A 25,694-nucleotide genomic window follows, 5' to 3' on the forward strand; every position below is an offset into this window, starting at 1 on the left:
AGTTTTTATATACAGAATTATGGATATATTAGAATCTTTCGTATTCGCCATCGAGTTTAATATATCCGGCCTCGATTGTAGCTATGTTCGGAAAAAGGAATTTGACAGGGACAATTGTAGCGGGCAGGCATCGTGCAGTTGGCCGTCTTCCTCGCAGAACGTCGCGAAAATCAGCGATGCCTCCACTGTGGAACCAAGGGGTGGTTGTCGAACCATTGAATGGAATTCCGATCCTAGCTCTGAGAACCCGGGTACACCCCCAGAGGCACCGGTGTCACAGTGAGTATGGAAGGCGTATGCATCTTGCGTTGTCACGTGCAAAAACGTGCAAATAAAGACGTGCGCGGGCTTTTCGGGGGGAGAACAGTTTATTCTTCCTGAAGATGGGCACGATCAAACAACAACAAAATGCCAACAGAATCAATAATATTTACACACTTAACAGCAACGCAAAACAATATCGTGTCTCGACGACACACAGCCCAGGTACCATACACACGCATTCAGTGCACACCGCTGGAGCTCAAGTGAGATTCAGTAATTCACTAAACGGCCTCGAAAACTCCTCTAATTTAACAGTGCAGCTCATCCTCTCAGTCGCGAAAGCATTCAGCCTTGCTCAGCGTGCGTCAGAAGCATCCGCTTAAGTCAGTTTCCACTAAGCTGGAAAGGTTCGTGATGATTGAATATTTTTTTTTTTTTGCTGTGTCCATTTTCGCGAAGTACATCGAGTTTTTTTACTTTTCTTTCAAGTTTCCTACGCTGGAGATAACTCACGTCGTAAAAACGATCTGGAAATACAAAACGCTTGCACTCTAAAAACAATTTGGCGGTTCAAGCCAGAGCACTTTTTTCATTACCGATAAGCTCCATTGCCATTCAAATTTTCCATCTGGATCGAGGCGACCACAGGATACATATGATATTCTTTCCCAAAAAGAAGTGCAGCAAGTTGCAACAGCATATAGGCTTTCTTCATACTACTGTTCACCTGCACACTACTGGATAGCGCTGAAAGCATAAAAATCACTTTTGCCACAGATAATGCATGACAGTCTTTACAGCTCGAATTAAATGCGTTGCTCCGTACGCAAGCCAAATGTTACTTCACAGAACTCTAGAAATACATATAGCTACACACCACGACACATAACGCTGAAAATTGAGCTGAAGCTAAAAGTGGCTCGTTAAGAGTCCTCAGACACGTGCGTGTATTATAAATACCGTTGTACATATGCAGTAATAAGTAGACAAGTCTAGGATAGAGAAGATTACAAACGCGATACAACACTGCTGCGATATATTACTCGTTCATGTTGTGCTGACGTGTACTGTTCACATCTTCCTCTGACTACATAACAATCGGTGGCGGCCACTATAGTGGTTGTCATAGTGGTCGCCACTACTAGTACCGTGTATTTCGCCCGCGAAAAGCAACACACGTTGACCGCATATCACAAATACAAAATCAGCCGCTCAAGGAACGGTGGTCAGACAGGACCACAAAGGTCGCCGTACGTGCGACGCTTTCGTAATCGGACAATGTACGGCGTCGACTACGAGTGAGGATACCCAAAGGGTTTACCAATGGCGACCCGATGTTACGCTCCCAAGTCGTACATGAACGGCTTTGCGGCAACAGATACCTTTAGCATACCGTGTACCGTGCTGCCGATACCGGAGGAGCACGCGCGTCGTCAGTGCGCACGCGCAGATCGCCTTTAGGGCGCCAGGCACCCGGCAGCTGCGTGTGCCTCATCGGGACCAATCAGCGCGCGCGCCTGCCTCATCGGGACCAATCGGCGCGGGCGCACTGGCGATGCGCGGGCTCCCGGCATTCCGGTAACGGTAACACGGTATACCAAAGGTATCTAATGACACCATGTTTGTCGAAGGTTTTTATAAGCGATGACAATGAAACGCGACTCGTGCAGTTTCGCTGCACTCTCGATCGGGGAAAGGCGCTTGTTTGTGCAACTCGTGATTTCGTGCTCCACAAGTGACGTCACCCTCCTCCTACCCACAGTTCGGTTCTGAGACAACTACGGATGCGTCGGCAGAGGTTAAAAACAAAGTAGTGTCGGATAACGTAGACCAGCTACGTCATCGTCCGCAGGAAACGCAGGGTTGATAAAAGTACACGCAGTGCGCGTTTATCTTCCTTGCATGATTGCCAAGATGGCCGGCCGACTTCCGTGACCGTTAGGAGACACCTAAAGGTTGTTTGTGACCATTAATTAAACTAGTTAGCTGATGGAACACCTGGCTGGGCATCATGAACCGACACAAGTATTCTTTCTCGATGTAAGAGAGACAACGAGATTTCGTATCAGTTTTAGAAATTGCTGCTTCACTTGTGACATCACGATGACTCGCCACTTCTTCATTCATTTGCCGGCTGTACCTACAACACCAATAGCGGCGACTCTGAAACGCGTTCTTCACTTCTGCATTTTCTAACACTGACCTGCTCGTTGACTTCAGTTGTTTAGCTCGCGATGCCAAAGCCATGAATTCCACCGAAAAATCTCGTTTTTAAGCGACCGCATCCGCTTTTCTATGCCCTTCAATACTGTCTTCCGCAGTACATTACGGTTTGAAACCCAACCAAAAGCGTGTGCAATTTGAAAAGAATACTGCACATTTAGATATGGATTTCGCGTGAAGCACCGCCTGTACAGCTTCACATAATACTGGAATACGTAGTTGACCAGCAAAGTATGACAGTGTTTGCAATGACAAAACTCTTGATTCCCGCGACGCACAGGTCACGATGTGAAGCCTGGAAAGATGATGAGGCCAATAATAGGCTTTTGTACATGGGACTATCGTGAGGGTGACTGAAAAGAGAAAACAGTCGCCGAACGTCTCGCGAGGGATGCTAGCACAGCCAGTGTCGAAATTCCTATCTCCATCGGGTTGGCTTCCGGGGTCTCTAGAGCTTCTCTCACCGAATCCCCAGCATTCCTAATCTCCGAGGGATTAGCAGAGGTTGCCTGTTCAGCCGTTCAGAGATTTGAATTTTCAAGACGGCTGCGAGACCACTGAAGCACAGCCCAGTAGCAAAAAACAGACGTTTTTAGCATACCTACAGGAGACATACTAGCGGAGACATATACCGGTTTACCGGACCCCTCTTGCGCACGCGCAGTGACTCTCCCTGACCCCAACAATGCCACTGCGCAAGCGCAAGGGTCCGGTAACCGGTACGCGTGTCCGCTAGTAGGTCTCCGGTATGCTGAAAACGACCAATGGCTGTACCACCTGTCACACTCTACGTATGAGCGATGCCCGGCAGACAATCGCTCATTGCTGTCGTTGAAACCGGAAGCTGAGCCGTGTAGAGGCTGGGCATCCGCAGCCGACGTCGGAGGTGGAGACGTTACACGATGTTGCGCTTTCCCTGTGTCTTGAGCCTAGCGTAACTGCCGATGCCGTCGTTGATCTGCGCAAGGAAACAAGAAACGATGATTAGCGCTGAGGCGAACCTCGCACTGAGGTGAGGTTCACCTCGCGGCAGCTGCGTTGAGGTGCAGCGTGTACAGATAACGCGATTTGAAGGTGAATGATTCAGGCTTGAACAACTGTCATTAAACTGCTATGCAGCAGTTTACATTTGCAAGGGGGCTGAACGAAATGAATAGCTTAGCTATCCGAGCCATTCCTCTATCGTGCACTGTCGTTTTTATTTCAAAGCATGAGACCGTCACACTTCGAAAAAAAGTTTTAGTCCGATTCGACCGGAACGACCGCGATGACCCTCATATTGCGTTATACCGTACTGTGTGTGCGGTCAGGCTAAACCGCAAAAGCTAGTAGTAAACGACAGCGGTGCCCGTGACCCGATGTCGGTACCATTTGCTTGAGGCATAACATTCGGAGTGAAAAATTTGGGCGACTTCATTTCATAAATGCGACGTGGGAAAGCCTACCTAACGAGTTTTCAAAATCGTGTTGTTTTACGTTGGATGTCTCGAACCAGAATGCCAAAGTTGGACATTTTAATAACTGAGCTCGTTTTCGATGCTGGCGACCTTCAGTTTCATTTTAACAGCGCGCAAAAACGAGATATTTGGAATCATATTGGTTCATTTTATTTAATTGTCTCCTAATTACATTTTATCCTGTAAATAATGGCCACCTTGCGAAACATTTTTTACGACTTTCAACGTAAAAGTCTGTATACAGTAACTTCGAACGTCCTGTAAATGTTCCGGGATATAGTAGGTAATATTGCCCCCCCCCCCCCCCCCCCCCCCTCGATGCGCATGCGTGCTCACCATGCCGGTGCGCGTGGGCGGTCCGTCCCATGGGATGTCGTAGGCCTCCTCGGTGTTCTGGCTGTTTCGGCCGTGCTCCATGGTGGGCGCGTACGAACCACGGGCGTACTGGCTCACCAGCGGAGTGCCTGCGCACAGGGCAGTCAAGGGCGCCGTCACTGACCGTCGCACACTCGGAAGCAACCGCTTCTGTGTCCTACACTGTGGTCCACTGTGACACAGAGGGATTGCAGCCAGGTATGAAGTAAGACATCGACGATTGCTATCGACAGGCAGTCTTCCTTTTCAGGAGGTGACCATCACGGTGCTACGCCGGTTAAATACAACGAGTATTTCCTTCCGGTTCTACTCCGTTGCTCCAGTGCGCTAATCTAGTAAGCGCATCCCGGCCGCACGGGTCTATGGAAAAGGCACCGCATCGATTGAGCGAAATATTAAAGGGCAAAAAAAAAAAAATCGAGATGACATTGAAAACTATTATAAGGACTATATTTAGCAACAGCGTAAGGGACCCGTTCCGCAGAAAAGTCGGCGCCGGCGTTGCCGCCGTCGTGGTTCCCGAAAAATTCTGATTGGTCGAAAAAGTGGCTGTTATAAGAGGCGCCCATAGATGGCGCCAGGCACACCAGCGACGCATCTAATCTTCATCGGTAGGAGCAACCGCGAGCAACGTGCCAAGACGGGCTGCCAGCCGCCGCCTTCCTCTTAAAGGGTCAGTCTACTGAATTTTATCGACCATATTTTCTTTGCGGCAACCGATAGCTCTTTACTCAAATTACCGTTTAGCCAGCTGTGGTGCCAAGGAGTGCGGTAGAACATTTTAAAATAGAATTTATTAATGTGGGAACACATCTGTATGAGATGGTAGTCTCATCTGGCAACCATCTGGATTTCCGCCGCGCGGCGACAAACATGGCGGCGCCCGTCGAAGCCGGACCTCTCGCTTCGGACTGAATTCTCGTTGTTGCTGCCTTTTTCAGTGCGTTCACTGGCCATAAATGGAACGCCTGTCTTTCGCTTCGTCTCATCTCGCCTATAAGAAAACATATAAGAGATAAATTTGCTTTATTTTAATAATTAGAGCGACGATTCTGCCGCTCCTAGGCTTAAGTGGAGAGTCGGTTTGTTTACAGCAATGGTTCCCGTCCTGACGACCAGATGGCGCCACTATAGGCTGAGTTTATTTTTGCGTCTCTGCTAGCATACGCTGAACTAAAGGTGGGAATGTGCCTGCGTTTTGCGTACGTGTAACTATAAATATTCATGTGATTGACAGAAAAAGCGAGCGGTACGCCTTCTACAGTTTACTAGAACAAAACGTGCGTTTCTCTGACATTGGGGCATACAAATGGTACGTAGTATATTCACTTATGCTTCCACAAAAAAGACTACCACTTTCTTGAACAAAATGAACGTTTGGGGTCGCCACCATGCATTTTTACGCGACTTTTAACGCCGAAATAAAATATAAATTCCTGCCTAAACCGGGCGCAGACCCCTCGTTCTTGATGTTATAGGGTGCCAACTACCAGAATATGCCATTATTTATACACTCATCTCGGTGAGTAGACTGACCCTTTAAACAGTTTGGTCACTATGCGGTGGCCAGGTTGTGATGACGCCGCAAGGTCACGTGACCTGGGTGGCCCACCCAGGTCACTCTTCGGGCACCACGTGCCCACGGGCACCACGTGATTTTTCGCCTACAACGCCGACGCCGAATTTTTTGGACAATGGGGCCTTTTAACGCTATGGTGGCGTTGAAAACGCGCCGCAAAATATGAACGGCTTTCGAATCAGTCTTTTGGGGAATAAACATAACCGGCCGGTGAGTCCTACGGTGCGCATCGGGCTCTTTAGAAGCATGTGTTGACAGCTGGTTCCAATTCACAGCAGCTTCTACGTAGTTACGGCACCGAAAGAACGTCAGGGCTGTGAGCCACTTGCTTCTAGGAAAGAAGTCCTCCATGTTTTCCTTCGACTTCTGGAACGTACCACGACAGGGTGATGGTACCTTAACAGAACCTTTTGAAGATAGTGATGAATATAAGGTGAGATTTGGGGAGTTTGGACGAGTGCGCGGTAATTAAGACTAAAGGCGAGAAAAATATGAACAAAGAAAAAAAAATCAGGCATGCATAGTGTGAAGATCATGCAATTCATTGCTTTACGACTTCTGTTCAGCTGGCATAATTTTGGCGTCCTCATTTAATTCCTATCTATTTCGTTTACGTAATTCCGCTGCTTCCTTTGCTTTTAAATATGCAACTAGATGGGATATAAAAGGGAAGCGGTAAGCGTATGGGTTTCGGATTCGCAGGTACGACGGGCCCGCGTCTAACATTGCGAAATCTTAAGGATTAGAAGAACTGTGCTTTTAATTTTCAAAACGGCATGCAGTCGCCAAATCGAGCACTTCGCTGCCTCCATACAACTATAAAACGGCTACAGGCTGGGGGCCGGCCTGCAGCTTCAAGCTCTCATTTCTTCGCTATCATAGTTGTTGCAGCTGTGCACTGAAAGTTGCTTTTAATTTTAACTTTTAAATCTTATTTTCTAATACACGTTTCCGTATCGCACCAGAAAACCTGTTATGTATGTGTCGCCGATGAGTTAAACATTGTCATCATTAAGTTGAAACGTGTTAAAAAAAATGCCTGTGGTTTGACCAATGGCCATCCCGAGTAGAATTGCGGAAGCAACGGCGCGGCAATCGCCGCGGCGGCGGCAGCTCAATCGCCGCGGCGGCGGCAGCTCTGAGTCACCCGCGCAGCGGAGGAGTCGGCGGCGGCTCCGCGCTGCTCTGACGTCACTCGTTCCTCGCGCATGCGCAGCTGGGGCTCTCCGGGCCTCCGCGAAATCACTCATACCTAGCGTAGTGCTGCTTTCGCAACAAAAGCTTTTCTGCCCGCTATGTGCTAGCCAACTTCGTGCGCATCGCGCACAAAACGCCATTCACGTAAAAGCAAGAGCAACAGAGCTGAGAGCAACGCGTTGCAGCTGATCAACGCAGAAATGACGGACGACAGAAGGATGCGGGTTAGTATGGTAAGCTGTGCGTCGAAGCGTTCATCATTGAGAACCGTTGCAGAAGTTCAGGCTTTCGGGCTAGGCGGTTAGTAGGGAAGCTGGAAGCAAGGACAGTGGTTGGCGAAAGTGAGCCTCTTCAGCAGCGTGAGTGCGTAGTGGTGACAGGCAGCAGTTAGTCGCGTGAACATTCGTTCTTACCTGGCGGTAGCTTACAGTCGCCATAGTATTCGGAAGAACCGTAAACTTTCAGGTATGCGTCTGGAAATGCACACAACGAGCAGGGGAGTCAGTCGACGCACAAAAAAATCTCCGTTCGCTGATGCCTTTTCTTTTATAAGTATGCTATATTACGAAGTGAAATCAGCTTTCCGTAAGAATTTCATTTTACCGCTTAGGCCGATCGTATCGTCTCCACATTTGAAAAAAAAGCTTTGCAATGTTTTTTTCATTCAAGTGTGACTAATGCGATCGGGATATCGAAGCTAACGACTGTGATCGGTTAGCACCGAATGCTTTCCATCTAGCTCTACTTCCTGTCTACACTGTGTTGTCAGCAAACATTATTGCACATTGTCGACACTTATTGCATATTGCCACTTATTGCACATTGCCGAAAACATAGTTCTGCACATTCAAGGTCTTTTGGTGTGAAGCATCGCGAATGAAAGCTAAACTTTACTCTCCTTAAAAAGGCAATAGAAACATCGTATTCCTCTAGACGCTACTGAAACGTACCGAACTCAGGAAAATCATAGTTATAAGAACGTACAAATAAAACACATGCAACAAATCAGTGATAATAAAGCGAATTAAGCACACTCATTCAAGAAATCAAGAGAAAAACGCGCGCGCCGCGGGCTGACACTGCTAAATTCACTTCGTACCGACGACTGCCATAAAGTAGCCTCCGCGATCTGCGCCAGCGGGCTTCAATCGCGGAGGCCACGGCCATAAGCTTCGCATAAACGAATCTTCACGTCGACAGCGCGAGAGAATCTTGAAAGGGAGGAGCTTTTATGCATTATCTGATACAGGCACGTTTTGCAGGTGGGCTTAGCGCGAGACAAACGGGGACAAGACAGGCGCTCGTCCTGTGTCCCTCTCTTGTCCTAGTTTGTCTCGCGCTGAGCCCACCTGCCAATCATGACTTACCAACTGGCCCGAAACTCCACTTTGCAGGCACACAGCAATAAATGTTTTGTTGCGGGTTGTTGCTGGGGGAGGGCGGAGAGGGGGGTTCTGAACTTATTCTCAGGGGGGGGGGGGGGGGGTTGGAGGGGGGACGGCTCCGGGCCTCCCCTTGTATCCGTGCCTGACCTGGTACATTCCTATGGGTCGATATTCATCCCAAATGCATGCAGCTGAGTAACATGGCCACGCCTGTCTCTGTGTCGTAGAAAACACAAATGAAAAAAAGATGTGCTCGAAGTCTGAACGTCGCTTATACACTACGCGCGCAGAACACTCGGGGCCACCGTGAGAGATGAGAGGACCAACCTTGCCAGCCAGGAAGGCTCAGTAGGGCGGCCTGGTCGGCCAGGCATCCCAGCTGATACAGCTTTTCGACTTCGTTTCTTTCCCATTAATCACTACTCTGTCGTTCAGCGGGATGACGTTTCTATGAAGCGGTACGATATTGAGGCACTAGACGAGCGTCCCTCGAGGCGTTAGGCAGCGAACCTTGAGTTGCAAGCCCTCTCTGTGCAGTGAGCAATGGAAAAAAGTCGACAGTTCACGACTTGCAGTGCGCAGCGCTTTAGGCCTAGCGATGTGGCCTCAAATTAAAATCCTTTTTTCGTTGATGCGCACTCTTTATTAATTTTTTTTCCTTTGACCGTCACTTTTTTTACTGTTCGAAAACGCAACGCAACAGGCTATGAATGCACTGGATGAGCACCGACACGACGTCCGCATCGCTGTAGCGCCTAGTCGCCGATGGTGACGCAGAACCACACGGCAGCGTTTCTTCGGCGTCAGCGTCTTGGCTACCGGCGTCGAAATATCGGCGTTTGGAAGGTGTTTGTATTAGTCAAAGACCTTCCAAACGCAGGAATTTCGCCTCCTGTGATGCCATTAGACGAGACGCGATGCCGAAGAAACGCTGTCATGTGGTTAGGCCTTAAACGCGGCTGAATTTTTAAGGCGAAAGCCTTTAATGGCTCATTTTTATCCGCTCGTCCGCAAAAACTGTCACACTGTAGGTGCTAATCATTCTGATGACGTCATCGCCACGTGGATGGCGGCGCCCGCGCCGCTCTCTGCTGCGCATGCGCTTTGCGCCTTGGTGGCGCCACCGTCGTGCGGCGCTGACATTCCAGCCGACCGAGTCAGACGTCTCCTTCGAGTCGCGCCAGACGGATGCCTCCTAAGCATTCTCTCGTTTCGCCAACGACTAAGCGCACTCGCGCTGCAGAGCTTCAACAGAAATCGCGAGAGGCCAATTAAATCGGCGCGAAAATGCTTTCGCCTCGCGCACTTGAGATCGTCACAGTGCACCCCTAATTTTAATTATAGAAAGCTCAAAAATAGCCAGTCTTCATGTCTCATAAATGATACAGACGGGGCCTCTAGGACGCCATGGACTGACAGCATCCCTTACGCAAGTGGTACGTTCCTACCCTGGAAGCTACGTGCAAGCGAATGGCTGGAGAGTTTTCGCATAGGTGAGGCGTGTTAGATGTATAGACATTTCCCTTAAGCATTCCTTGGATGCCGTTATATTGCTAGCTGGACTGCTGTGAGCACCGAGAGCTCTCTGAACCTGTTCGCGACGGTCCAATAAGCAGGTGCTTTGTCATATGCATGCACAAAATCGAAAGGTCTGTGCGTGATTGCTGCAGCACATACTGCAGCAGAAGCAGATGCTTGACCAGGGAGAGTGCGTACCTGCCTGTGCGCGCCAGCATCGGGCATCTGGTATATATCCTAACACGTATCCGCTGTGTTAAAAGTCTATATTAGGAGAGCAGCGAGCTGAGATAGTTGGCAGTATCACACCAACGAGACTGCGCAAAGCACAGCCACAAAAAAAATGAAGAATTCATAAGTGCGTACTGCACCCTATTTCTTCCGTGCCTGTTTGTTCACCGTTTGCTAACTAGAGCCATTAGCGCTGCTCACGTGACAGACACAGAAAGAATAGATGAATGATGAGATAGGGAGGAGCGCTCACTTTTCTGGATGATGGTGGCGCGCTTGAGGCAGGCCCAGGCAATGACCACGGCCGTGATAATGACGGTGAAGGAGGCGGCCACGGGTACCACGAAGTAGGTGCGGTAGTAGAAGGGCACCTCGCTCTCGGTGGTCACCTGCAGCGAGCGCCCGTCTGCGGAGAAAAACAAAGTGGGAAAGAAATGACAACTCAGTCAGAACCCCACAACCGCGAAAGACGGTACCCTTACGGTGAACGGCCGGGCTGCCGTAAGACAGACGCAGGGTGGACTACGCGGCCGTCATGTAGCAGACCCACCTGAATGTGTGAAGTTTGAACTCTTGCAGATGTCGCTTACCAACGCCGCCTTTTACATGGTCACATTGAAGTCTAAAATTATGCACTAAAACCTTCGCGCTCACATTTGACAACATTTTCGTCTTTACGGGTGCTCTTACTGCTCCACTATATGGATAAAGAGCAACACAAGTGGCTCAAGAACTTCTGACCAAGGCTTTGTATCCTGCAGCGTCCACTCCAATACCGCAGGACCATATATATCCATAGTGAAAAAGCTGCATCATGCAGTAACTTCATACAGGTTGTTATACAAATGTCGCTCAATTATAATGCCCGTGTCATACGTTTTTAAATATCCCTAATTTCTCGTAACAGTGTCGTACGGTATTATACAAATTGTACGAGATTTGTATGATAACTCTGGGCCAAAGCAAGCCAGGGTCTGTGCTTACCGGACAAGTGAGTGACAGCGGGCAGGTTGTGCGAAAAGTCTCCACGGCCGTACATGTTGTACGCGGCCAGGCGGAAATTGTAGCGGGTGCCGCTGCGCAACTCTCTCAGCGTCACGGTGTCCTTGTTGCCTGGGATGTGCAGGTCCGCCTTATCCTCCTCGTCCGTGCCATACTGCACCAGGTACTCTGCATGGAGAGGCAGGCAAAGCTACAGCATTGAAGCTTCCACGTTGCCAGAAACTCTCTCGGTGCTTGCCACCTGCTTAGAGGAATGGCAAATTCCAATAGCAGACCGTGAGGGGCCACCCACAGCATGACAGGGGCACCTGTGCCCGGTGGAGAGTATAAGCCTCAAATCTGCATTTGGAATGCTCGCTCTCTGGCTGAAGCGACCGAAGAGAGGTCACAAATTGTTGACAGAGAAAGTACCCAGCATTCCTTTCGTTCTTCTGTGCGCTTAGTGTGCTACAAAGTAGCAAGCAATGAGGTGCTGGAATAGAGGGTACTGCTATGTGAAATACGCCATGCAGGTTTCTGACCGAATCTGCCAATTTAGGCAGGGCAGTCCGGGCTGCTGCGGGGAGTTACCATGGCTCATAAACTAATACAAATCTATGACTAGCCTGCCCCTGTGATTCAGTGGTTACGGCGCTCGGCTGCTGGCCCGAAAAACGCGTGTTCGATCCCGGCCGCGGTGGCCGAATTTCGATGGAGGCGAAATTCTAGAAGCCGTGTACTGTGGAATGTCAGTGCACTTTAAAGAACTCCAGCTGATCGAAATTTCCGGAGCCCTTCACTACAGCGTCGCTCATTGCCTGAGTCGCTTTAGGACGTTCAACCCCAATAAATCAAAACAGATCTACGACAACACGCAGACCACAATCGACATTAGAACAACCTTGCTGTAAAAAGAGCAGAAAATGTACATCTGCATGCCCTTTGAACTTCTGATTCCTATTGTAGATTAATTAGTAGCTCAGTCAAAATATGGCTGAACAAGAATTTGCAGGCTGGGCTGCATGCTGTGACGGCAGCATTTCAGTGGACCATTAGTACGACAACAGTTCTGGACTAAGATTTCGTTTCAGCATTGAACAATTGCAGGCACTTGAAATTAGCCTGGAACCCTCGACTACGTGCGCCTCAAAGCCGATGCTATGCGTTACTTTAGCACATATATATTTATTAATCTTAGTGATAGGCTGGCGTATGAGAGACACCATTCTGGCTAAGCACACGCCTCTAAAACTTGCCAGCAGCTCTTGAAGTTCAGCTCCTGGTTTGCAGGCACGACCTGTAGCTACTATGGCAGTGCCAAGAAATCATTCAACAGTAGAAGAAAACTGCCAGCAACTAAACTACAGGGCAGGGAAAAGTAGAGGATATGAATATAAGTAATGATGCAAGGAAGATGAATCTGTAGAGGCCCGGAGTTTGGTTGCGTGACGCTTTGTCGGGCTAAACTTGAGTGTGGAAGGAGAGGAATCAAAAGGCAGGTGAGAAAGCTGGCACAGCATGATGGTCTACTGGGCGTCCCAAGAAGCTCGGGCACGAGTCCTGTAACAAGCGGGCTGGACCACAGAAGAGGACTGGGTTCTATCAATCACTCACTGCGCAAAATCGCTGATTGCCCACGACTCAGCTGTTTCTTGTTTCTGAGGTAAACACCTTTAAGCGTAATGCCAATTCGTGGCTACCTAGAAAGTTTATCCATTAAGCTCCAGTGCAAGCATGAACATTTCAAATCTCGTTTCCCTCAAGATGTTGTTTGTGTAGTAGCTAATCATGGTTCAGAAAGGCACAACTGCCAAAGGATCGACCAATCGCAGAGCAAACTTTATACATAAAAAGCTCTGTGGATGTTATCTTGTATCTCGCAACACGGATGCATGCGCCAGTATACAGGTGTTCAAAATTGCGCTTTGAGGATTTTATAAAAACAAACAATAACTGATGTGAAATGCACGAACACTCATCCTGCACACTGGTTTTATAACCAGACAGACAAAAAATGAGACGTCTTGTAAATATCCTAGTGAATAAAGATAATTAACAAATTTTTGGTGACAGCAGTTGGTGTACATAGTTATATTAGAAATTTAGATCATAGTCGTTTATCCTGACTATTCCACTTCCAGAATTTTTCTAACACGCGTGTGCTCCGTTATATTCGCGACCAGTTTTGCTGGCTAATGTAATTGCACAAGCGAAACAGGATCAGCGCTGATCTCCTCCGTGGTGTTCCTTACGGTGTTTCTTCAACTTCACTAGCCAAAAATGAGAGGGAACCAGTGTCTTCATCTATTGATCTGCGTAGTTTGCGTAAGAAATGCCACATATCAGAACTGCATCACTTCAGGAGAAGTTTTTGCAGTGATAGTCAGAGCCTTGCAGGCGCATTCGCGCAAATTCACCTGGAAATTTGGAGGCTAATATGTCGGAATTCTGCAAAATGGAATAGTCAAAATGCATGACTGCTTTTAAATTTTTTATATAACACTGAACTCCAACCCCTGTGGCTAAAAAGTTTTTGACTGATTTTGATTCTTACTCATGAGACTGAACGCGACTGATTCTGTCAACTTGTGCCTGCCTAGCCAGTAACCATAGGTGCAGAAATGACTTTCGCGCATTGTGCATCGTCTGCACTCCCAGAATCCTGAAAACGTAATTTTAAGCACACTGTATACTATGGTTACACCTTAAATGTCAAATCCAGAGCTGGGCTACAACTGAACCTTCATATCGACCTACAGGGGTTGTTTCTCCTCGGGAACCAAGGTGTCTGTGCATGGGAGTCTGCATTTTTCCTCCATCAAAATACGGTCACAGAAGACGGGAACGAATCCGCAATCTAATTCTCAGTAGCAATGCATCCTCCTATGTGCTGGGTCACCATGCCAGGTACATTGAGCAACAAACTAGGCAATCTTATCGTCCTTTAGCACTGCTGCTATCAACGTGTGTCTGGCACGAAGAAGTAATGAGAACCTGTAAACCTGTTGGCTGGAATATGTGGCGAGATGCAGTCTACGTGAAAGAGGCCAAGGGCATCCAAGTTACACCTGTGATAGGAAGCTTCAACTCCTTGACTTGAACCGTGATCGCAAGGTGCTACAAGGTGCCAACTTTCCACGAGGTCATCGGCTATCAGTGATTCCATTTGAATGGGTCAAAAGACAAGGCTGTTAATATTCCTGCCATATTGGCTGACTGATCGACATTTGCCATGATTAGATGTTCCCAAATTGCATTTTTCTACATTAATGATCCAAATGTGTCATGATCGACATGACTAGCTGAGTTCAGCAGAATATGCTGCGTAAACACAGTTGACTGTCACTCAGTTCAATGGCTTTTTGGAAGCTGAACTGGTGTTCGCTTAGAACAGGTGGAACTGCTGGGGGACAGAAAGTTGAGCTCACAACTTTCGTTTAATGGGTCACGAGGCAGTTTTAGAATATCGTACGCAGGTGTACACAAAATCGCTAGCTTACGACAAAAAATAGCACACTTCATAGTGCACATGCACCAAACACTACTTCTAATCTGGCGTTAATGCAAACTCACGCTGAGTACGCCATGTCTCTTGTGTGTGCAAAAACATAGAGTTTGCAACACCACCGTGCACGTCCCTTCGTTTTGGACTGAATTTGTTGCTAATGCATTTTCCAGTACATTTGGTGGCCATAAATGGGGCATCAAGCTTTTGCTTCGTCTCATTTCATCTCGCCTATACAGTTAATAAGCAATATATCCACTGTGTTTATTCGTTTTTTCATTTGTCACTACTGCTGCTGCTGCTAGGCCTAATGAAAAGTGGTTTGTTGCCAAAAGTTGTTCTCTTTCAAAACCTTAGATGTCGGCACTATGGCAGACGTTATCATTGTCACCGTTTGCATACGCTGACCTAAAAGTGCAGATGTGACATACAGCGTAACATCCCGTTTGCGTATAGGGTTCATAAGAGTGCATAACCATTCTAAAGATCGGATCAGCAGGGCCACGAGTTTGTGTGGAGGTGCACGTTTAGCTAAAAGGTGTGTGTTCTGAACTCGAACCGGAGAAGCCATGCAACCGACGAAAGTTTGTGCGAAGTGCGGACGTGTTCATACTTACGGATGACTGGTGTCATTGGGCTCTGCGGCGCATTCCAGTTGAGGCTAACGGATGAGGATGTTATTCCGGTCACTCGCAGGCTTGGCACTGGCGGTGGATCTGGAAAGAAAAATAGTATAAGCATAGTGCAACACAGGTTACGATGGAAAAGCAACTTCGTGAGCAGTTTCCCACGTAGACTGCCATATGCATGTTGCTCATAAAAGTAATCAGCCAAAAAGAGAGTGTTTGATGCCATGCTCCAAAATGTGTGCTTAAGTCAGCTTTTGTGGAAAAATTGGCCTGAAGCTTGTTCAATAGTCAGCCATGTCAGTAAGTTGGAATGAAGAGAACCAACGTGAATGGAACTGAACTGAATTGTCACCAATGGTTAGGAATAAGTGACAGAGCATGTCCGTATATGTAATGTAGTGACAGAAGCTGTGGAGCACCAAAACATATTTGGAAGAGAATTAGAGACATATGGCATGCTTGTAGCTGGCGCTGTCAAGTTGCAAACAGTAGCATGCTAGTATTTGTGAAAAAGATAACACAACAGTGTATTCAAGTATCCAGTGCTTGCCGGTACATTTTGAAACAGAGAGTTAGTGAAAAGCATGAAATTAGAACAACAGCAGCACAGGGAGGTATGGAACAGAAAATCATAAGGTAACTATAAGAACCAGAGAGAGCTGGAAGGGTGCAAACATAAGTTGATAATACAGTAGCCGACTGATTTTCCGGACTCCAATAATTCGGGCTTGTGCGATATTTCGACCTTGCTGTGGAACCATCGCGCACCTCATAGGCACGTGAACAATTTCATGACCAATATTTCCGACTCAGTGCAGTCAAAAAGTTCGATTTTTCGGGCTAAAGTCGACGCCAGGTGTGGAGATCGTTTTTCAACCGCAAAGTCGTTTTTTTTCTTTGAATTAATATACACGCGAGCGGGCATCGCTGTCGCAACCAAATGGTTCTCCACCGCTGTTAAAGGCGCCATCTTGGATTTAAACGAAGTCAATCCGACAGGCCGGCTTGGCTATTCGTTCTTATTTGTTTTTTTTTTATTCGAGCTGTTTGCCATTAGGCATAATGAAAAAGGAAAGAAAGTTATAAAAAGGAGTGCAAACAAGCCTCGCTTAAAAAGCGGCACATGTCGTTCGTCTCGGCTGCTGCCTGAAATAATGGCACACTCTTCGTTGTCATCGAGATGGCCTCAAAGCGCGCGCGATCGCGTCGAAATCGAGACAGCTCCTGCGTCCGCCGCGGCTCGGACGGCGTTGGGGGGGGGGGGGGGGGGGGGGGGGGCGAATTCAGAGGCACTCACTATCGCCGGCGTCTTCCCGTGGGTTACCTCTCTCGGTCTTCGCGAGCGTCGTTGCGCATCAAAATTGGCTGTTCTTGCTTCGCACGGCGCGTACAGAAGTCCTTCATGGTCTGCGGCCGCGTCGCAGAGGCTGGTGTCGTGACGTGGAGTGACTCTATCGTGACGCGACGTGGTGCGGACATGACGAAAGCACGACTGTGGCTCAGATAAAGTCTAATATTATCGCTTTCAGGGCGGAACGCGGGGAGCGGCAAAGTTCGCGATTTTTGAACCCGGTTTTTCGCAGATTATTTTTTCAAAGTTCACGCATTTTTCGGACTGTTCGATTATTCGGACCATTTTCCGGCTCCCGCCGATTCTGAAAAATCTGTCGGTGACTGTACCTTAGCTGAAATTTCGAGGAAATAGACTTAGGCGCGCATGTACCGCACCGAATAAATAGCGTTGGTTTTTCTCATCAGCAACATTTTTCATGTGGCTGCATGCTGCCTGCTGGAAAAAGGAGAGGCGATGAGTGGTGATTAACAATTTTTCTAGGTGGGGGGGGGGGGGTGCAACGATTGGCGCAGGACGTGGCTAATTGGCCAATAGGGGTGCGCCGTCGTCCAATGGATAATGTCTGAGTTATGGTGGCACCACGAAGCACTCAGTGAGGATGGCAGAAAGGCTCATGTAGCTTCGGGGTTATTAGCCGTACCTCCGTTGAGGGTGGTGCAGGAGACCTCCTCGGAGGCCGGTCCGGAGTCGATGTCGTTGAAGGCCTTCACCGAGAAGGTGTACACGGAGGCCGCCTGCAGTCCGGCGAACACCTTCTGCTTGGCGTTGCGGTTTACCGTCTCCTGGCTGAAGGGCGTCCCTTCCAGCTTGTAGCTGACCGAGTAGCCGCGCAGCTCGCCGTTCAGCTTGTCCGCCGGCGGAGCCTGAAAAAAGAGTGGACTCTTACAAGAACGATACAGGAGTATACATGGCGGCGCCTGCGAAAAGAGCGGACTTTTACAGGAACGATACAGGCCTGTATAGGTGTATACAGGAGCGCCCTTCTTGGATCAAAACATTCGCCAATGGGTGCGTCGCGACTTGCGCGGTATGAAGAGGGAGTTTTATTCGCAATCTCCGCGGCATATGTGCATGCCGTGTACTTGCATCTGCCTTTAATTTGTAGAGTAAAACTGCGGGATTAAAGTACGGGCACGCTTGAAAAAGAAAAGCGGAAAAGAGGGGGCACCCTCTCTAGGTGAGGAATTTTTCATTCGAAAACCGCACTGTCCTCACCACCCCGAACCGCTGCCCATAAATCCGCCGCTGTATTGAAGAGACGATGAGGAAAAATTTAAGTTCGTCTTTATCTATTGATTACCGCGTTGTAATCACAAAGAGGGGTACTCTCACGAGAAAAGGAGCCTGTGTAAGCTTTTAGAAAAGGGCAGTGAACGAAATACGCGTATCGCCACCATCAGCCGTTGTCGCAAGCAAACTAGGATGACGTCGAGAGAGTTTACTTGGTACGGATCCCTGAGGCCAGCCTGCGGCGCCGTCCACCTACCCGCGGTCACAGAGTCCCTTCCGATCTTGACGCAGTGAGTTTGAATCAGGTGGCGGAAAAATTCCGGTTATATAGACCTATCAAAATCCGGTTCTATAGACCTTTTCATAGGCAGCCGAAATTCTTGCGGAACAAAATGGCGTCTATCAATGGTTGTAATCACCCTCAACGGAAGTGCTTTCATGCACGCACCCTAGCGTTCCCAGCATATGGGGCGCACGTGGCGGTGGCACAAGCGCCCAAAGCACCTACGTTGCCGATGCATTTCGTCAACTGAGAAGCCACGGCGAGCGGAACGGTCGAAGGTGTGATCGTAGAGGCCGCACTTTAATGGCACGCGCTCAAGAATGCTTAAGAGTCGAGGTGACTTCGCATCCCACTGCGCTGGGTTCAGAACCACTGAGTGCACGGCAAGTGGGCGTTTGAGATCTCGGAGTAAATGTAATGGCAGGCATAAACACCGACAGTGACGAAATAAGGCGGCAACGGCTACAGTAAACGACCGCTGTCCCTCTGCCCCGACCCCAAGTTCGGCCGCAAGTAAAATCTTCCGAACGTGCATTACATACTTGGGAAGTAAAAAAAAATTGGCAGTGGTTTAGCTCTGGTTAAACCTGGAGGAATGCGAAAGCAACGAGGAGAGAGAGGCAGTGCAGAGCGCGCGGCAGCGGCGGCGGCCCCAGCCGCCCCAGCACGCTAGCTATGCGCCGCTACTGCGCATGCGAAACTGGCTAGCGCGGCGGCGGCACCTCTGAGTCACCCGCGCAACGACGGCGGCGACGCGCCAGCTGTGCACCGTCCTCGAGCATGCGCAGTATGGCCTTGCGTCAGCTCTGCGAAATGGCTCGGCGACTCGCGTAGTGTTGCTTTCGCAACAAAACAAGCTGCCTGCACAAAATGACATTTGGCCCGGCAGAATACTAAAATCTGTCATTTTTTCCCCGTAAATACCGCATTTTTAGAAAACTACGTAATGACTAGCAGAGGCGAAGCTGGGCAAATGGCATTGTAGCACGGAACGACTTACGGCCCCCGCAGTGTCCTCGTTTGTGTCAGTTCAGCGGCGAACTGAGATGGATTAGGATAGTAGAGGTCAAATGTTTAGTGGAATCCCCCAATGTGGAGTAGATTTGTAATAAGGGAGTAATTACTCATTGACATCCACCCGAGCGCAGCCATACGGCTACAAAGGAAAGCTATACAGCTTTCTCAGAAACTTCGTACTTAAAGAAAAATTCGTCCTGGTCCGGGGTTCGAACCCGGGACCACCGCTTCACCGGAGCAGTCGCTCTACCAATCGAGCTAACCAGGACGGCAAGCTTATGGTAGGGCGAGAGCGAATTGATCAATAACTCGAAGTGGGAACAGTGTTGGTCAAATGTTTAGGGGAATCCCCCCAAGGTGGAGTAGATTTGTAATAAGGGAGCAATTACTCATTGACATCCACCCGAGCGCAGCCGTACGGCTACAAAAGAAAGCTATACAGCTTTCTCAGAAACTTCGTAGTTAGAAACTTCGTGAAGCGGTGATCCCGCGTTCGATCCCTGGACCAGGACGAATTTTTCTTTAACTACGAAGTTTCTGAGAAAGCTGTATAGCTTTCCTTTGTAGCCGTATGGCTGCGCTCGGGTGGATGTCAATGAGTAATTACTCCCTTATTAGGATAGCAGAATGAGCCCTTACCTCCCAGGTGACCTTGATCGTCTTGGTGTCAATGGCCTCGCACTTGACGTTCATGGGAGGCGCGCCAGGCTCTTCACAGGGGATGGAGAGAGGGAGAGAGAGTAAGAGAAGGGCCGAAGCTGAGGCGGATGCCTCTGGCATAGATAACGCCACTCCGCTGCGTTTGCATAATCTGATTTCCCTTTCGGCGCGTCGAGTGTCCATATAAGACAGGTAGATAAAGCACTCCACGGCTTTCTCCTCAGTTTCAGCCTCGGTTTGGTTCGTGACCAAAGGAAGCAACCCTTACAAAGATTTTTTAGACAGTCTACACACTTCTGTGTATAAATTTTATAGAATGTCTACAGAAAAATCCTAGAGAATAGTCTATAGGCAACACATATCCCATAAATAGTCCGTAGACAATCTGTAGGTACATGGAAATACACTTTTAATAGACTTTTGTCTATAGAATGTTTATAGGCTACGAATAGTCAGAAAAATTAATAGGAAGGAAATAGAGTCTATAAGAAGTCTATAAACTGTCTATAGCCCATTTTATACGGTACCGCAGCTTAAAGGCAAAGCCCATAGGCGCTTGGTTGCCAATTCCTGGGTGCTGCACTTGGCATCTCAATTCTCGTTCATTACAACACTGGGCTGAGAGCTCCCGAGTGAAGTAGATTTACTAGAACATTCCAAACTTTATTTTATTTTACAAATGTGCATACAGTCTTTAGGATGAGCCACAGGCCAAAAGCTAAAGAAAATAGCTTGAAAATGCCTGTGGCTCATCTAAGAGCCATTACAAAATAATAAAATAAACACATGCATACAACGGTGGCAGATCGGAAACGAGCACACTGTAGAAAGAATTTATAATATTTACGATTGAACTGATGGGTACACAGAGATGTAGTTTGAAACTAGAAAAAAACAATTAAAACTGAACAAATGCATTTGAAAGTTATACACTGCTGGGTTGATTACAAAGGGGAAAAGGACACCGATACATACACAAACTACAATATATGAAAAGAAGTTATGGAATATTATTTACAAAGTACACTTTTAAATCATGTGGTCGGAGGTTATACATGCTCAGCTGGTTAGATTCGTAGCTGTTTAGAACATTAGGTATAAGGAAGTTAAGTGCTTGTTTACCATAGTTAGTTCTAGCTCGTGGAAGTGTCCATTTTGCAGTTGATCGGGTTTGAACATACTTTTCTATGGGCTTTAAAGATGCGATATTAAGCAAAAAATTACATATTGATGGTGAAGAAAATTTGAGATAGTATAATAGGCGGTACTCAAGAAAAACATTGACACGAATTACTTCATACTTAGTAAACAATTCAGCCGTATGGGAAGTAAAACTGGCACCTGCGATAATCCTGATAGCTTTCTTTTGGAGAATTAGAATTTTCTGTAGATTTGTTTTGGATGTGGTAGCCCAAACTATGTGGCAATAGTTAATGTGTGATTGGAATAGGGCATGATAAATCATTCGTTTTATACAGGGAGGAAATTCAGTGCGGTACCGAGCAAGAAAACCAACGGAAGGAGCTAATTTCTTGCGAAGATGTGTTGCGTGTGCGGTCCAGCTCATACAGGCGTCAAAAATTACACCGAGTGATTTGAAGGTGTCCACGATTTCTATTTTATGATTCCCAAGTTGAAGATCATCGTTTAAGTTAATTTTGACGTTTTTAGGCCTGAAGAAAACAGCTTTAGATTTATTGGTATTAATAGACAACCCATTTTGAACGGACCACGCATGCAAAGTTTTAAGAACAGCATTACCGCGATTTAATAACTGATCTGTTGAGGAGCCCGTTAAGAAAATACTGGTGTCATCTGCGTACAGAATGAATTTAACGTTACTGTCAATGTTTACGAGATCATTTATGTATACGTTAAAGAGAAAAGGACCTAAAAGGCTGCCCTGAGGCACTCCACAGTTTATAGCCTGAAGAGTGGATCCATGTCCGTCACAGAAAACAGCCTGTTTTCGATCAGTGAGGTATGACCGTAGAAGATGGAGACACATTCCTCGAACACCATACATTTCTAGTTTAGCAAGCAAAATAGTGTGGTTAAGAAAGTCAAAAGCCTTACTGAAATCAACAAAGATACCGAGAGTTAGACATTTACGTTCAAAATTTTGCAAGATAAATTCTTTTTGTGAGAGGAGAGCAGATTCGGTAGAGCGTCCTTTTCGAAACCCGAACTGTGAATCTGTTAGCAAGCTGTGTTTAGTAAAAAAGCTATCCATTCTTTTTAGAATAATCTTCTCATATACCTTCGAAAAAACCGGAAGTACGGAAATCGGGCGGTAGTTGGTTAATACGGCTTTATTACCTCCTTTAAAGATAACTGTTACTTTGGCATTTTTCATTTCATTAGGGAAAATAGAGCATGAAAGGGACTGATTAAAAATGAAAGCTAGATACGGGGCTATTAGGTCTGCAACAAACTTCAGCGGTTTTATTTGCAGCCCATCATAATCCACACAGCGTGTTGATTTCAGATTCATTAATACTGAGAACACTTCTTCCGAATCCGTTTGATAAAAGACTATTGATTCATTAGGCATATTGCTAATTGTACTAGTGGCAGGTTTTACATCTCCGGTTGGCTTAAAGGCAGTAAAAAAACAGTTAAATTTCTCTGCAAGGGAGGCCCCGGATAAAAGCTCATTTTCGACAAATAGTTCACCTAGTGTTTTGTTATGTTTTTTGTGGACAAAAGCTTCATTCAAAACTTTCCATAGCTGTCGGGGATTGTGCTTGTTATTACTAACTAAGCGCTGCTGGTAAGCTTGCTTAGCGCTCCTTAGCTCACTTGTTAGATTATTACGATATTTTTTGAATGAAACTAAATCAGCAGGATCCTTAGTGAGCATAAAATGCTTGAAAAGCTTACTTTTGCGCTTCATCATTTTCATGTGAAGGGGGGTTACCCATGGTTTTCGGATCTTAGATTTTTTAGTTTTTGTCTTCCATGGAAAGCAGCGTGTGTAGTGTACTTTTAATTTATTAAGAAAGTGCTTATAGCAATCGTCCGGCTGAGAGTAATTGAAAATCGAGCTCCAGTCTTCAGAAAGTATTGACAGCCTAAAACGGTTAAGGGATTCTTCATTAATGCACTGGTAAGTAAAGACGTTATGTTCACAATTGACAGCAGGTGTTTGGGAAACAACAGAAGCAAATACAGCGCAGTGATCACTAATATCCGAAACTATAGTTCCAGCACAATTGACATACGAAGCGATGTCAACAATCAAAAGATCAAGTGTACTCGAAGAAGTAGCTGTAAATCTGGTAGGTGTGGTTATTAAATTCAAAAATCCATTGGACCAGACAGCTTCTAAAAAGGCACTGCTGTTACGACTATTATCTTCAATGTTAAGATTAAAGTCGCCACCAATAAGCGTAGATTTTTCCCGAGAGCAAAAGTCAAGAAAGGCATCAAAAAACTCAATAAAGGTATCAGTGCAACCTGACGGGGGCCTATATACCACTGAGACAATACTGTCAGCAATTTTGACTGTAAGTATCTCAAAATCATCCTTCATAACAGAAAACTCGGGTAGCAGGTCTGCTTTAAGACCGCTTTTGACGTAAATGGCTACACCGCCACCTCGCGTGCTTCGGTTCAAATAGAAAAGAGAATAATCAGGAAGGTTTATAAAATCAATTTCATGCACCGCCCACGTTTCTGTGAACAACAGCACATCAAAACTATGTTGAAGGTGTGCTAAGAGATAGGGCAAGTGGTCGGCCTTGTTTCTTATAGACCGCCAACAGCAGAGAAAGACACCTGGACATGTCAGTAGCTCCGTATTCACTCCGAAATTACGTGCCAACCAAGAGGGCTGAACCATGTACCAGTTATTGGCTGCCATCATGGAGGGCAGAGAAAGGCATATTTCTTGTCGTCGTAGTCGTGGCATATATTCTGCAAGAGCGCGTATGCTTTCTGCCTGCTGGCATATTGAAAACAACGCTGATGCGAACACCCGCACTAGCTATTTCGTTCTTTCTGCCTTTTCACGCCGTCCCATGAAGATCTAAGAGCGACTGCGCAGCTCTAGCGGTTCTAGAGTGTAGAGGTGCGGCAGGAAGAGGAGGCGGTGGCGCATACCTTCGGAGGCCGTCGTGAAGTGGACGGGGTCCGAGGGTTCCCCGAAGCCCACCGAGTTCTCTGCGAGCACCACGGCCGTGTACTCGGTGCCCGGGTGGAGCTTGCCCACGCTCAGGCTGGGCCGCAGGCCGTCCACTTCGCGCTCCTGCAGCACGCTGCCTTTGCCTGCGTCCGTCGACCCACAGAGAGAGGACGTCCCTTATACGGAAATAACCACAGGCAAGGAAAAACAGGGCAGCATGCAATCGTCTTTGCTGCGAGTTACGAGTATTTGCCAGACCGGCAAAGCTTGTAGTATCTGGCGTTTATTCCGTCCGTGTAAAGCGGTATGGACACGGACGACGGAATACAATTTTTGCATGGCGCGAACCGCCACCGCGCCCCGCCACTGAGCATGCGCAGATCGCCCTGAGGACGCCAGATGGCGCTACGTTTCCGTCTACAGCGCGGCCGCCTGCCGCGTCGAGACCAATCAGCGCGTGCTCAGTGGCGGGGCACGGTACGCGGTAAGCAGTAGCGCCCTACGCGCTATGCTAAACGTAGAGAGTTATAGCATAGCGTGATCCGCTTCCGCGCGACGTCACTGCTTACGCGCTGATTTGTCCCGATCGCGGCACGCAGCTTACTGGCACGTGGCGCCATCTGGCGCCCTCAGGGATTTCTACGCATGCGCACTGGCGCCTAGCGGATCACGGAAGCGGACCGCGAATCGCGCAGTGCTATAGACCAGATTTTTTTACCCTCGCACGCAGGCTGCGGACGCGCGCCTACTCTCGACGCCAGTCGCCATCTGTCGGCACGCGCGGCCCGAGGGACTGCGGGTCGCGCCGGCGCCGCGCATAGAACGCATGTTTACGTGTTCGCTTCTGCCGTTTTGTGCTCCATCAGCTAACGTATGAGGGTGTGTGCTGTGCGTCACTACTCACATTTGCCCTCTTCCAGACAGTGCTGCGGTTATCTTGTGCGCAGTTACTCGTTAACGTGACATCCGAGTGTAGTCGACCAAGTAGTGTACGGACTGGAAACCGGCACTTCTAAGCAGATTTCTGCGCTGTCGTGTCGTTTGTCGTCGCCTTTTACGTGCGATATCGTCTATGATAATTTTATGCATCAGAATTTAGATCTATTGATTTGACTCAGTGGAGTAGTAACTGGATAGGCGAGCTGCAGACTGAAGGTTGTCCCGACGGAGCGCGTGTTTTCGATCACCATGTACGTGTTCGGCACCCGTGCGCTGAGCTTGCTCTTGTTCCCATTAAACACATTTCATGCAGAGGATTGTAAGCACGACCGCTACCGATTTCAGCTGCTTTTTCCGCACGCATGTTAGAGGTATCTGGGGAAAGGTTTATCTATAGTACCTTTCTGCTGTTGGTATCTACCTTAGCTTGGTTTGGTTTATTAAGGTTTTACGTCCCAAAGCGACTCAGGCTATGAGGGACGCCGTAGTGAAGGGCTCCGGAAATTTCGACCACCTGGGGTTCTTTAACGTGCACTGACATCGCACAGTACACGGGCCTCTAGAATTTCGCCTCCTTCGAAATTCGGCCGCCGCGGCCGGGTTCGAACCCGCGTCTTTTGGGCCAGAGCAGAGAGCCGTAACCACTGAGCCACCGCAGCGGTGCGGTATCTACATTATTCATAGGAAAATATGCGCGATTTCATTACATTTTCCACACTTAGCCAAACGCCTACGCAACGC

At 47.8% G+C, this 25,694-nt stretch overlaps 1 protein-coding gene across 14 annotated transcripts in view; it reads right to left on the reverse strand.

The window, feature by feature from the left end:
* Positions 1–349: 349 nt before the first annotated feature.
* The window catches only part of LOC149336506 (cell adhesion molecule Dscam1-like), a 196,269-nt gene continuing 170,924 nt past the window's right edge, over positions 350–25,694 (reverse strand). For 11 of the 14 annotated variants that reach the window (XM_089552927.1, XM_089552932.1, XM_089552939.1 and 8 more), the window contains 9 exons: positions 23,993–24,157; positions 19,868–19,938; positions 17,339–17,561; positions 15,333–15,431; positions 11,214–11,399; positions 10,483–10,635; positions 7,509–7,568; positions 4,281–4,408; positions 350–3,445 (listed from right to left, as the gene is read on the reverse strand). In XM_089552927.1, coding sequence (XP_089409053.1) covers positions 3,383–3,445; positions 4,281–4,408; positions 7,509–7,568; positions 10,483–10,635; positions 11,214–11,399; positions 15,333–15,431; positions 17,339–17,561; positions 19,868–19,938; positions 23,993–24,157 — 1,148 coding nt within the window. In that variant the 3' untranslated portion in view covers positions 350–3,382. The remainder of the gene's footprint in view (positions 3,446–4,280; positions 4,409–7,508; positions 7,569–10,482; positions 10,636–11,213; positions 11,400–15,332; positions 15,432–17,338; positions 17,562–19,867; positions 19,939–23,992; positions 24,158–25,694) is intronic. The other 3 variants (XM_089552928.1, XM_089552936.1, XM_089552935.1) reach the window with 1 other exon arrangement.

Source organism: Amblyomma mixtum, chromosome 7, assembly GCF_055824585.1.
Source record: "Amblyomma mixtum isolate Tamu chromosome 7, ASM5582458v1, whole genome shotgun sequence".
In the NCBI taxonomy this organism is placed as follows: Eukaryota; Metazoa; Arthropoda; class Arachnida; order Ixodida; family Ixodidae; genus Amblyomma; species Amblyomma mixtum.